The following is a 14,184-nucleotide window of genomic DNA, read 5'->3' on the forward strand; positions in this document are numbered from 1 at the left end:
GATATAAAAGCATAAAGGTCGTCGGACACTTCACCAGACACAAGTCTGATTAAGTGCCCAGTTTGTTGTGTGTTAGAATAATGGTAAACTGAATTATTGACTGAATTATTGATCAGGGTTTTACCAGTACAAAGATCAGCACCAGATCTTTCCATTCCACATCATCATTATATTTTGTGTACATAATATGTCATTTATTTTGCTATATGAATATTTGTAAAGTTCCGTGATCAATGTACAGAAACAACCACAAACATTTTTGAAACTATGTCATGAACAGGGATGGGTTCATATAAGTTTTTCTTCTTCCCTCCTTTTCGAGAAATGTGCTTTTCTGTTGTTTACAGTGTGTATGTAGTAACATGATTATTGTTTCTCTCTTGGCACAAACTCGAAATAAAAACCAATCAATCAATCAATCAATCAATCTGGAGACAGGGAGGAGGCTGTGGATGGATGAACATCCACTGTATGAACATCTGCGGAGGGTTTCATCCCTCCATCTTCTCCCAAACCAAAAGGAAACAATCATTTAGTACAAAATACATCTTCAATTTAAGAAGTGCAAACGACAGACAGAATCACATTTCTCCCGTGTCAGACGTCTGTTTACCAAGTCTCCGTGAGATTTAAATATAAAATGCAGATGTGTGTGTATAAAAACTCTACAGCCTGACAGAAAACCCTGGTCATATCACATAATATTTGTTGTATTTGCACTTCCAGCGACGACATGTGGAGTCATGACGGTTGATCAGACAAAAACAAAACCTGCAGAAGTGAGTCATATTTACTGTCCCAGTTGCATCACAGTTTTATCCGACTGTGTTGGTACATGGAGGATGTTTGGGTCGTGGCAGATACATGGACAAAGTCTGGACTGTCAGTGTCTCCGGACGCTTTTCCTGAACAAATAAAGTGTGTTCCAGTGACTTGTGTTACGACTAAACCTTACGATGGACTTGAGGCATGTGGCAGCAAAAAACAACAGCCAAAGTTTAACAATGCAACAAAGGAAAATGTTTCCATGGTGCATGATTCTCCAATCTGACTGATTCACATTTTCACATGTGGGACTGAATAAATGTGCTGCAGATGAATGTGTTTTTAATCATCTGCTCAGTCCAAATGCTTCTTCTGACACTTGTGACCAAACACGTCTCTTGTTTGTCTTAAAGGGGCGAGATGAGGGATTTCTGTAAAACTTGTGTGTTTTGTTGTTTTGATCAAAATGGTTCTTTTTGTTTGTTTCACAGCGGCTCTTTCTGCAAACCACCTGATGTTAAAAATAGAAAAAACACCCCATTTGTGCCTCAAACAAGTCAGGAAAAGTGCTGTGTCTGCTCCACACTGCCCTCTGCTGGTTGTTCAGTGGAGGTGCGATAAAAAGTAAAACAGATCCACAAATGCAGATTCCACACACAAAATCAAGTGGATTTATTTTCAAATCTCAAAAATATATCTACAAATACACATTTATTTATGCAAATTCATTTTATTTATTTGTATGTCACATTTTTATATTTGTATTTGGATATTTTTAAATGTGTGTGTTTTTATATATATAATTTTGTATTTGTATAAATCTTTTTGAGACATTTCTCTCTCCACACAACAGCACGTGGGTCTGACGTTTGTGTTTGTTGTAAAAAAGACACGTGAATTTACTGTGTTTTTTATTTTTCATCCAAACAAGAACATCTGAAAGAAGCAGAAAGATTCACAAACATATTGACCGTGTGTTATTTCTTTGACAGTGACGTGTGGCTCTTCGTCTCCTCCCTCCTCTCCATCATGAGCCACATGTTTGTAGTTTTCTTGTGTGTTGGAGCAGCTGAAAAATATGAACTAATGAATAACTTNAGGAACTCTGTCCTTCTGCTGAGTGTCTCCATCAGGACTCTGTCCTTCTGCTGAGTGTCTCCATCAGGACTCTGTCCTTCTGCTGAGTGTCTCCATCAGGACCCTCTGTCTGCTGAGTGTCTCCATCAGGAGCCCGACACGCTGATCAGAAGTAAGTACTTTTAATGATTTTTGTGACAGTGAAGATTTAGTTTGGAGTCAGATCTGACTTTGTCTCTAACTTTCTGTTCTGGGACTTGAGACGGTGCTTCAGACTTTCAGTGAGAGATGTTGACATGAACACTAATGTGTCACATCTATATTACACTGATATTGACTCTGAACACCATCAAAAATTGATGATTATATTTTAAATGTTGTGGTAAAAGTAAATGTAGTAGAGTATTGTGTATTAACAGCAGTGAAATACGTCTCATGTTCATACTCAGGCTTATACTAAAACAAAAGAGTTCAGTTTTACTGCGCTAAAGTATTTCCTATGAGTTAAATCCATGTTTTTCATCTCTGTTTCAGAATCTACTGTGGTTAATAAGAAGATGGACATAACAGCCTGATAAAGACCCTCTGGAGGTAAATACTGCACTTGTGTTAAACACTGGGGCCTGAAATGATCCAAACTGATATTTGTGTTTCTCTTATTTGATGTTTTACAGAATTCCCTCTGCTGGGCCAAGTTCCAAAAATGTAGAGACAGACCCTGTGTAAGTTTACTGTATTATCCTACTTTTATTCACTTTCATAACTAAACATGAGTACATTATAATCACAGCTGTTGTTGTGCAGATTGTTTCTTTCAGAACCTGCTGTGGTGGAGTTTACAGACTGACCCTCTGTAAGTGCATCTCTCCAATCAAGTGTTCACCTTTCATGTTCACATCACACAGTCACTGTCAGGACTTACAATGTTCTTCACAAACCTGAACTCCAACTCCTTACAAGAATAAAGGTGTAATGGGGTGTTTAATACACACTGGTGTCATTTCAGATGCTGTGAGAAAAGTGAAGCCAGCGCTGGACACTGACAGACTGGATCTTCACCAGTAGGACTGAAGAGGAGCCAGACTCACTGCACCTCTGCCTCAAAACCTCTGCCTCAAAACCTCTGCCTCAAAACCTCTGCCTCAAAACCTCTGCCTCAAAACCTCTGCCTCAAAACCTCTGCCAAACTCTGCTCAAACCTCTGCCTCAAACCTCTGCTCAAAACCTCTGCCTCAAACCTCTGCCTCAAAACCTCTGCCTCAAAACCTCTGCCTCACCTCTGCCTCAAACCTCTGCCTCAAAACTCTGCCTCAAACCTCTGCCTCAAAACCTCTGCTCAAAACCTCTGCTCTGTGCCTCAAAACCTCTGCCTCAAAACCTCTGCCTCAAAACCTTGCTCAAACCTCTGCCTCAAAACCTTGAAAACCTCTGCCTCAAAACTCTGCCTCAAAACATCTGCTCAAACTCTGCCTCAAAACATCTGCCTCAAACTCTGCCTCAAAACCTCTGCTCAAAACTCTGCCTCTCTGCAAAACATCTGCTCAAAACATCTGCCTCAAAACCTCTGCCTCAGACTGAAGCTAAAGACAGAGGCTCTGAAGCTCCACACTTCACACTCTATAAGAACAACCATGTGTCTAATTGTTCTGTGGTGGGAAACACAAGTTAAGTTTGAGTTTGAACAGTTTGGTTTGGCTACACTCTGTCTCATCTGTCCAGGCTTTTACTCATATATCTTATATTTGTTTTTTGCCATTTAAAAAAAAACAAAAACTTTGCTTAACTTGAATTATTTTTAGTAAAAACTGTAAATTGTCATTTTCATATTAAGAATGAAGCATTGTTTAACTCAAAGGGTATATAAGTCCTATAACATTAATAATGATTATTCATGTCCTAAGATTTCTAATTAATGATTTAAATAAATATTGTTTACAATGTAAAAAAAAAAAAAAAAAAAAAAAGTTTCTTTTTTTCTTAATTAATGAGATTTAGTGTTAGGATATTTCACTGATCCAACTTTGAAATTGTTTAAGTTTATGTTTTTAAATTTAAGCCTTTATATCCTAGTTTTAATAGTTGCTGTAAAAGTTTTATGTACAATTACAATGCAAATGCTGCTGGTGTATTTAGGTCAGTAGGAAGTGGATCAGTATTAAATCTGAACCATATTTAGGCTCCTAACGACACAATAAACAGATCCGCGGCAGATCCGCGGCAGATAACCCGGTTCTGAAAGTGGATCCAAAACGGGTCCTGGGCGGATCCGCGAGATACGCAGCGGATCAGCCGCGCCTCCGCCGCGGATCCGGGCTTATTTTGACGGATCCGCGGCGGAGGCGCGGCTGATCCGCTGCGTATCCGCGCGGCGGATCCGTTGCTGATCCGCGGCGATGTGCAAGTGACTCCGATGCGGATCCGTTCTGCGGATCCGCCGCGAATCTCCGGGCGGATCCGCCGCGTATCCGCCGCGGATATTTTTTGCTATGTGGGCTTTGCTTTCTTCAACACGGAGAAGTGAAAGGAACTGGGCTGCGTCTGGGAGGAGGCGCGGTGGGCGGCGGTTAAGTCCTGCCTAAATCCTGTTTTGGTCCTGGATTTAGACCTGGTTTAGTTCTGGTTTAGTGGCGCAGGCCGCGTGACGTAAGGGACGGGGAGGACTGTCTGCGAGGTGTACGGGACGGGTGGGACGGACGGTCTGTGACGGGTGGGACGGTCTGTGACGGGTGGGACGGTCTGTGACGGGTGGGACGGTCCACACAGGGGGAGGCCCGCGGGACTGCAGGGCTCTACTCCAGAGCAGCAGCAGGAAGCAGCAGAGCAGTGGTGAGAGGCACTCTGGGTAATGTGTCATTTTGGGCTTAGTGGCGGGCGCAGTCGCGGGGGGCGGGCGCAGTCGCGGGGGGCGGGCACAGTCGAGTCACAGGGGGCGGGCACAGTCGCGGGGGGCGGGCGCAGTCGCGGGGGGGCGGGCGCAGTCGCGGGGGGCGGGCGCAGTCGCGCGGGGGGCGGGCACTTTCAATCACATGTAAAGTTCTGTGGTGTGATTATTGTTAAAAATATAAACCACCATCTCCTGTTATTTACAGGGGGAGACGCAGCTCCTTCCGGCGTCTTCTTTTGGTCGCCTATGGTCGTCCCTCGTCTTATCGCTCTGTCCCCTCGGTCCCGTCCCAGCGCCGCTACCACCACCGTAGTTTCCTGGACACAGAAAATATCCCATCGCTCCCGTCGAGCTGGAGTTCCTCACCCTGACTGATCCGACTGGTGGTGGTGGTGATGGTTTCTCTGCAGTGTTGTGCTCTTCACTTCAGGCCCACTCCCTCTCAGGCTCCTGTTCTGCCTTTTATTTCCGTCCCTAAGCGCCGTGCTTCAGGTGCTCTGGTCCTCAGCGGTCGAAAAGAGTCATGTGGATTGGGGTTATAAATAAAAATGTAATAAAACTCCACAGCAAAAACAGATCAAAACAGCAAATAAAAACCTGCAAAATCTACACACAAAAGAATAAAACAGGCCTCGTTCTGCACTGAGACGCATCACATACACAACAAAAATAAATCTGTCAAACTTGTACAGATATAAAAGCATAAAGGTCGTCGGACACTTCACCAGACACAAGTCTGATTAAGTGCCCAGTTTGTGTTGTGTAGAATAATGGTAAACTGAATTATTGACTGAATTATTGATCAGGGTTTTACCAGTACAAAGATCAGCACCAGATCTTTCCATTCCACATCATCATTATATTTTGTGTACATAATATGTCATTTATTTTGCTATATGAATATTTGTAAAGTTCCGTGATCAATGTACAGAAACAACCACAAACATTTTTGAAACTATGTCATGAACAGGGATGGGTTCATATAAGTTTTTCTTCTTCCCTCCTTTTCGAGAAATGTGCTTTTCTGTTGTTTACAGTGTGTATGTAGTAACATGATTATTGTTTCTCTCTTGGCACAAACTCGAAATAAAAACGAATCAATCAATCAATCAATCAATCAATCAATCAATCAATCAATCAATCTCTGGAGACAGGGAGGAGGCTGTGGATGGATGAACATCCACTGTATGAACATCTGCGGAGGGTTTCATCCCTTCATCTTCTCCCAAACCAAAAGGAAACAATCATTTAGTACAAAATACATCTTCAATTTAAGAAGTGCAAACGACAGACAGAATCACATTTCTCCCGTGTCAGACGTCTGTTTACCAAGTCTCCGTGAGATTTAAATATAAAATGCAGATGTGTGTGTATAAAAACTCTACAGCCTGACAGAAAACCCTGGTCATATCACATAATATTTGTTGTATTTGCACTTCCAGCGACGACATGTGGAGTCATGACGGTTGATCAGACAAAAACAAAACCTGCAGAAGTGAGTCATATTTACTGTCCCAGTTGCATCACAGTTTTATCCGACTGTGTTGGTACATGGAGGATGTTTGGGTCGTGGCAGATACATGGACAAAGTCTGGACTGTCAGTGTCTCCGGACGCTTTTCCTGAACAAATAAAGTGTGTTCCAGTGACTTGTGTTACGACTAAACCTTACGATGGACTTGAGGCATGTGGCAGCAAAAAAACAACAGCCAAAGTTTAACAATGCAACAAAGGAAAATGTTTCCATGGTGCATGATTCTCCAATCTGACTGATTCACATTTTCACATGTGGGACTGAATAAATGTGCTGCAGATGAATGTGTTTTTAATCATCTGCTCAGTCCAAATGCTTCTTCTGACACTTGTGACCAAACACGTCTCTTGTTTGTCTTAAAGGGGCGAGATGAGGGATTTCTGTAAAACTTGTGTGTTTTGTTGTTTTGATCAAAATGGTTCTTTTTGTTTGTTTCACAGTGGCTCTTTCTGCAAACCACCTGATGTTAAAAATAGAAAAAACACCCATTTGTGCCTCAAACAAGTCAGGAAAAGTGCTGTGTCTGCTCCACACTGCCCTCTGCTGGTTGTTCAGTGGAGGTGCGATAAAAAGTAAAAACAGATCCACAAATGCAGATTCCACACACAAAATCAAGTGGATTTATTTTTAAATCTCAAAAATATATCTACAAATACACATTTATTTATGCAAATTCATTTTATTTATTTGTATGTCACATTTTTATATTTGTATTTGGATATTTTTAAATGTGTGTGTTTTTTATATATATAATTTTGTATTTGTATAAATCTTTTTGAGACATTTCTCTCTCCACACAACAGCACGTGGGTCTGACGTTTGTGTTTGTTGTAAAAAAGACACGTGAATTTACTGTGTTTTTTATTTTTCATCCAAACAAGAACATCTGAAAGAAGCAGAAAGATTCACAAACATATTGACCGTGTGTTATTTCTTTGACAGTGACGTGTGGCTCTTCGTCTCCTCCCTCCTCTCCATCATGAGCCACATGTTTGTAGTTTTCTTGTGTGTTGGAGCAGCTGAAAAATATGAACTAATGAATAACTTTATTAAAATTCAAGTGTGTTTAAAGTCAACTACAGGAAGGTAAAGGTCACAGCTAAATGCTTCAAGGTTTTAGATCAGGGGTCTCAAACTCAAATGACCTGGGGTCACATTAGATAAAGTCTGAGTGAGGCTGAGCCGCATTGAGTGTTCGATAAATAACGGTTACACGAAAAAAAATGCCGTATGTGCTAGAGATGGGTATGAATAGTCGATGAATCGATAATTGATCATTAACAATTTCATCGATTACGTTCATTTTCATCGACAAACTGAATCTATGGCTGCGTTCAGTCTGCACCTGAAGTTTCCCAAATCCGTTTTTTGTCTCTATGTTCCTGTATCTGATCTTTTAATGTCTGAACCACACAGATCTGATGTTTTCACATGTGACCAGGACACTTGGATCTGTGCTCCTGAAACTGATCCATATCTGATCTTTAACATGTGACTTGAGTGTGAACAGTCAGGTCACATTCATCCACCTACACGTCATCAACAAGACACAAACGTCACTATTCTGCACTGAAGCAGGCGGAAACCGGAACTTTAAAATCTCCAGGTGCTCGATGCTGCGTCCATGTTTGTTCAACTTGTGTAAACACAGAGACGCTCGCTGCGGTTGACGTCGTCGTGTCTCCAGTGTCACATGTGGGACACTTTTGGACCGTTTAATGTTCAAACTGGAGTCACATACAAGTCACATTTAACTGGAAATGTGAACGAGCTGAAAAAACATCGGATTTCACAAAAAAATCTGAATTGAGCTTTAAGCCCTGCAGTCTGAACGTAGAATAAGTTTGTTTGTGTGTCGTGACAAACAGGTGTGTACATGTGTCTCTGCATCAGAAGGAGCGAGACACAAACAGTGGGTCAGTCTGTAACGAACCGAAGCACAAATGTGGATTTAACCAGGATTTGTAGAAGAAATTCCACACTTTCCGTTGCGTTGGGACAAGTGTGAGTCCATGTGCACAGTGGATAAAGCAGCACATATGTTTCTGTGTCCAGTGGGAAAAAGTTTTTCCAGGTGAGAGTCGCTCAATGTGGATGACGAGGCCCCGCCCCCCTCCCCCCGTACGCTGTCCTGGTTTTGACAAACACAAATCTGGTCACACTGACCTGTATTCACCTGAGTCATGTCTTTTAATCCAACACAAGTTGAACCACATCAGCGACACAAGAGCTGGAGTTTTATCTTCACTTAGTTTATGTAAATTAGTGATGTGGTTTTAAGTTTTGTTTCTGTGAGATTTGAACAAAACTGAATTAAACACATTATAATGTCAAACAGCTGATGTGGATCTAGAGTCGTTATGTTTATATGTCGTAAAGTTGAGTTTATTGATGCAGATTAGTGCAGATAGTAATAATAATGATGATCATTTTAATATAAAAACATTCATGATTAATCGATAATCGATCGTTAATTCTTCCAACGATCGATTAAGAACATTTCATCAGATGCCCGTCCCTGGTTTGTGCTCATGTTCTCGTATGAACAGATCCACTTTGACTCGTTGCTTCACAGCTGCTGTAAGTTGAGTTTTGGGATGTAAACTGCGTTAATAATCACGACTGCAGCTTCATGTGTCCGTGCGGCCGCGGTGGAAGAGGGACTGTGCGAACATCGACCGCACTGACATTTATCTATTTATTTATTGTGATTTTAGACAAGTGTGATGGATGATTTTAATTGGTTGTTTATGGAACAAACTGTTCTGCACTGGAGCATCTGTAACACTTTATTGTGATTTTATGTGTGTTTTGTGGATGAATCAAATGTGAAATGTGGAACTTGTCTCTTAAATCTGCAAAGCAAATTTACCTACGGGTACGAATAAAGCGACCGAACCTAATTATTCTTTGGAATTAAGTGGAGGGACGCAAAACATCCTCCCGAGGGCCGCGAGTCTGACACCCCTGATTTAAAGGTTGTATCGAGGATTTTTTAAGGGAAGAGAAAGAGAGCGACCGTCCATGTGCATGTTCCTCCTCCTCAGCTCCTTCAGTAGAAACATCTCCTCCTCCCGCCGCTTTACTCGACTCACGTTTGTTTACAGCCTCGTTCAGAATCACTGTTGAACTTTATTGTCTAGAAATAATTTAGTGACCGAAGCGTCGTCAGTTTTTAGACTCTTCGTCTGTTTCAGTCGCGTCGTCGCTGGAAGGAATCTCCAAGAATCACCTCCGTTTGTCTTCCTCCTTTTCTCCTTCTTCTTCTTTCAGCGAACTGGTCGTGGATTCTAAACCTGGACTAAACCCGGACTAAACCAGGTCTAAACCTGGACTAAACCAGGTCTAAACCTGGACTAAACCCGGACTAAACCAGGTCTAAACCTGGACTAAAACTAAACCAGGAAAACCAGGACTAAACCAGGACTAAAACCAGGACTAAAACCAGGACTAAACCTAAACCAGGACTAAACCCGGACTAAACCAGGTCTAAACCAGGTCTAAACTGGAGGAACTAAACCAGGAAAACCAGGTCTAAACCAGGACTAAAACCAGGACTAAAACCAGGACTAAACCAGGACTAAACCAGGTGGACTAAACCAGGACTAAACCAGGTAAACTAAACCACTAAACCAGGTCTAAACCTAGGAACTAAACCAGAACTAAACCAGGACTAAACCCAGGACTAAACCAGGACTAAACCAGGACTAAACCAGGTCTAAACCAGGTCTAAACCTAAGGACTAAACCAGAAACTAAACCAGGACTAAACCAACCAGGACTAAACCAGGACTAAAAACCAGGAAACCTAAAACCAGGACTAAACCAGGACTAAAACCGGACTAAACCAGGACTAAACCAGGTCTAAACTAGGACTAAACCAGAACTAAACCAGGACTAAAACCAGGACTAAACCAGGACTAAACCAGGACTAAACCAGGACTAAACCAGGTCTAAACTAGGACTAAACCAGAACTAAACCAGGACTAAAACCCGGACTAAACCAGGGACTAAACCAGGACTAAACCAGGTCTAAACCAGGACTAAACCAGGACTAAAACCAGGACTAAACCAGGACTAAACCAGAAAACTAAACCAGGACTAAAACCAGGTCTAAACCAGGACTAAACCAGGACTAAACCAGGACTAAAACCAGGAAAACTAAACCAGGACTAAAACCAGGTAAACCAGGAAACCAGGACTAAACCAGGACTAAACCAGGACTAAACCTAAAACCAGGACTAAACCAGGACTAAACCAGAAAAGGAAACTAAACCAGGACTAAACCAGACTAAACCAGGAAAACTAAACCAGGACTAACAGGACTAAACCAGGACTAAACCAGGACTAAACCAGGGACTAAACCAGGACTAAACCAGGACTAAACCAGACTAAACCAGGACTAAACCAGGAACTAAACCAGGACTAAACCAGGACTAAACCACTAAACAGAACTAAACCAGGACTAAACCAGGGACTAAACCAGGGAAACCAGGTCTAAACCAGGACTAAACCAGGACTAAACCCAGGGACTAAAGGACCCAGGACTAAACCAGAACTAAACCAGGACTAAACCAGGAACTAAACCAGGACTAAACCAGAAAACTAAACCAGGACTAAACCAGGAAAACCAGGACTAAACCAGGAAACTAAACCAGAAAAACTAAACCAGGACTAAACCAGGTAAACCAGGTAAACCAGGTAAACCAGGTAAACCACTAAACAGGTAAACTAAACCACTAAACCAGGACTAAACCAGGACTAAACCAGGACTAAACCAGGACTAAACCAGGACTAAACCAGAACTAAACCAGGACTAAACCAGGACTAAACCAGGACTAAACCAGGACTAAACCAGGACTAAAACCAGACTAAACTAAACCAGGACTAAACCAGGTAAACCAGGACTAAACCAGGACTAAACCTAAACCTAGGACTACTAAACCAGGACTAAACCAGAACTAAACCAGGACTAAACCAGGACTAAACCAGGACTAAACCAGGACTAAACTAAACCAGGACTAAACCAGAATAAACCACAGGACTAAACCAGGTCTAAACCAGGACTAAACAGAAAATGACTAAACAGAAACTAAACACAGGTTAAACGCTAAAAGGGACTAAACAGGGACTAAACCTCACCTGACTAAAAGAAGGTTTAGGAGGAAGGAAGGGCGGGGGGAGGAAAAGGGGGGGAAGAAGGGCGGGGGGGGGGGGGGGGGGGGGGAGGAAGAAGGGCGGGGGGAGGAGACGACCACGAGTCTTCCGCACTTCCGCACTTCTACTTCAGTTCACCGGCGAGTGTTGGAGCGCAGAGACCGACTGAAGTTTATCTGCGCTGTGTTTCTGTGGTTCTGGTCCTGCGGCTCTGGTGCTGCGGCTCTGGTCCTGCGGTTCTGGTCCTGTGGTTCTGCTCCGAGTCACTCTCACGTTATTTCCTCCGTTTGGACCCGCAGTGCGTCCCGCAGAATGCAGAGCTCCGCCGGGACCGACTTTACGCACCGCGCCGCGCGTTTGGGTCAGTGCCTTTACACTTTACACTTTACACTTTTCTCTTTTCTCTTCCTCCTCTTTCTCTCTTTTCCAAATTATGACCCAGAAGGTGTTTTCAGGTGACGTCCCGCTCCGGTAGTCGCGGTGATCCGTAAATCGCACAGATGTTTACGCACGGATGACGCAAGACACGGTGCGATCTCCAAACGCGCACGAGACTGGAGTAGTTTGGGAAATCACGAGTGTCACCAAACTGTAAACACCAAATGATTTACACCAAACTGTGTCGCTTTTGGATCGAACTTTCTGACACTTTCTGACACTTTTTGACACTTTTTGACACTCTTTTGTCTTAACTCGGTGCGTAAAAGTCCGGGGGTTTTCCGTGGGTTTTCCTGGGTCAAACACGTCACTGTCATTAATTATTATCTAATCGCAGGTAGGCTACGTGTGTGTACGTGTTTGTGTGTGTGTGTGTTGTGTGTGTGTGTTTGTGTGTGTGTGTGTGTGTGTGTGTGTGTGTGTGTGTTTGTGTGTGTGTGTTGTGTGTGTGTGTGTGTGTGTGTGTGTTGTGTGTGTTTGTGTGTGTTTGTGTGTGTGTTTGTGTGTGTGTGTGTGTGTGTTGTGTGTGTGTGTGTGTGTGTGTGTGTGTGTGTGTGTGTGTGTGTGTGTGTGTGTGTGTGTGTGTGTGTGTGTGTGTGTGTGTGTGTGTGTGTGTGTGTGTGTGTGTGTGTGTGTGTGTGTGTGTGTGTGTGTTGTTGTGTGTGTGTGTGTGTGTGTGTGTGTGTGTGTGTGTGTGTGTGTGTGTGTGTGTGTGTGTGTGTGTGTGTGTGTGTGTGTGTGTGTGTGTGTTGTGTGTGTGTGTGTGTGTGTGTGTGTGTGTGTGTGTGTGTGTGTGTGTGTGTGTGTGTGTGTGTGTGTGTGTATGTGTGTGTGTGTGTGTGTTCATTGTGTGATTTGTGTATGTTGTGTGTTGTGTGTGCGCGTTAAATGAACCCGCGTTCTTTCGTGGAATCAAACTCTTCGTGTGCGGGGGTCACGTGTTTGTGTGTGTGTGTGTGTGCGAGTGTGTGTGTGTGCAAGGGTGGGCGTGTGTGCGGGGTCACAGAGAAAGCCACATGCACACAGGCGACACGTGACACACTGAGAGAAACTGTGTTTGAACTGTGGAAGCGGAAGACCACACCTCCAGACGAGTGTGTGTGTGTGTGTGTGTGTGTTGTGTGTGTGTGCGTGTGTGTGTGTGTGTTCATGTGGTTGTGTGTGTGTGGGAAAGTGAAACTGTGTGTGAATGAGCGCTCCTCCAGTCTGTGTCACGTGTCCGTGTGTGATGATGTAACCGTTGAAACCAACCACGCGCTCACACTCGTACTACAGTGTGTCACACGTCACGTGAGGAGGTTTTTTTTGTGTGTGTTTTATCCTGTTTTACTGACGATGTCCAAATCTCAGTGATTTTCTGTGTGAGGCTGTGTGTTGTGTGACACTACTTAAAAAATATTTGACAAAGTTTTTGTGGGAACTATTTATGTGTTCAATTAAAAAACGTGTGTGTGTGTGTGTGTGTGTCATGTGTGTGTGTGTGTGTGTGTGTGTTGTGTGTGTGTTCATGTGTGTGTGTGTGTATGTGTGTGTGTTGTGTGTGTGTTCATGTGTGTGTGTGTGTGTGTGTTCGTGTGTGTGTGTGTGTGTGTTCATGTGTGTGTGTGTTGTGTGTGTTGTGTGTGTGTGTTGTGTGTGTATGTTCGTGTGTGTTTGTGTATGTGTATGTGTGTGTGTGTGTGTGTGTGTGTGTGTTCGTGTGTGTGTTGTGTGTGTTCATGTGTGTGTGTGTGTGTGTTCATGTGTGTGTGTGTGTGTGTGTGTGTGTGTGTGTTGTGTGTGTGTGTGTGTGTTGTGTGTGTGTGTGTGTTCATGTGTGTGTGTGTTGTGTGTGTTGTGTTTCATGTGTGTGTGTGTGTGTTCATGTGTGTGTGTTCGTGTGTGTGTTGTGTGTGTTCATGTGTGTGTGTTGTATGTGTGTGTGTGTGTTCATGTTCATGTGTGTGTGTGTGTGTGTGTGTGTGTTCGTGTGTGTGTGTGTGTGTGTGTGTGTGTATGTTCATGTGTGTGTGTGTGTATGTTCATGTGTGTGTTCATGTGTGTGTGTTCATGTGTGTGTGTTCATGTGTGTGTGTATGTGTGTGTGTTGCATGTTCATGTGTGTGTGTTGTGTGTTTATGTGTGTGTGTGTTCATGTGTGTGTGTATGTGTGTGTCATGTGTGTGTGTGTGTTCATGTTGTGTGTGTGTGTCATGTGTGTGTTCATGTGTGTGTGTCATGTGTGTGTGTGTGTGTTGTGTGTGTTCATGTGTGTGTTCATGTTCGTGTGTGTGTGTTCATGTGTGTGTGTGTTGTCATGTGTGTGTGTGTGTGTGTGTGTATGTGTCATGT

The 14,184-nt window shown here is 43.1% G+C and overlaps 1 protein-coding gene and 1 long non-coding RNA gene across 2 annotated transcripts in view; both read left to right on the forward strand.

The window, feature by feature from the left end:
- The first annotated feature begins 1,895 nt into the window (after nt 1-1,895).
- On the forward strand, nt 1,896-2,845 carry LOC129412102 (uncharacterized). The gene is made up of 4 exons (XR_008633576.1): nt 1,896-2,014; nt 2,377-2,433; nt 2,517-2,564; nt 2,647-2,845. It is a non-coding gene; the product is annotated as an uncharacterized LOC129412102 (long non-coding RNA).
- An 8,665-nt stretch (nt 2,846-11,510) lies between these two features.
- LOC129412100 (uncharacterized) overlaps nt 11,511-14,184 on the forward strand; it is a 12,447-nt gene continuing 9,773 nt past the window's right edge. Inside the window, exon 1 of the mRNA XM_055165105.1 lies at nt 11,511-11,776. Coding sequence (XP_055021080.1) covers nt 11,728-11,776 — 49 coding nt within the window. The 5' untranslated portion in view covers nt 11,511-11,727. The remainder of the gene's footprint in view (nt 11,777-14,184) is intronic.

Source organism: Boleophthalmus pectinirostris, unplaced genomic scaffold (assembly GCF_026225935.1).
Source record: "Boleophthalmus pectinirostris isolate CB_2022bp ecotype Guang Dong unplaced genomic scaffold, ASM2622593v1 HiC_scaffold_7, whole genome shotgun sequence".
NCBI classification, from domain to species: domain Eukaryota; kingdom Metazoa; phylum Chordata; class Actinopteri; order Gobiiformes; family Gobiidae; genus Boleophthalmus; species Boleophthalmus pectinirostris.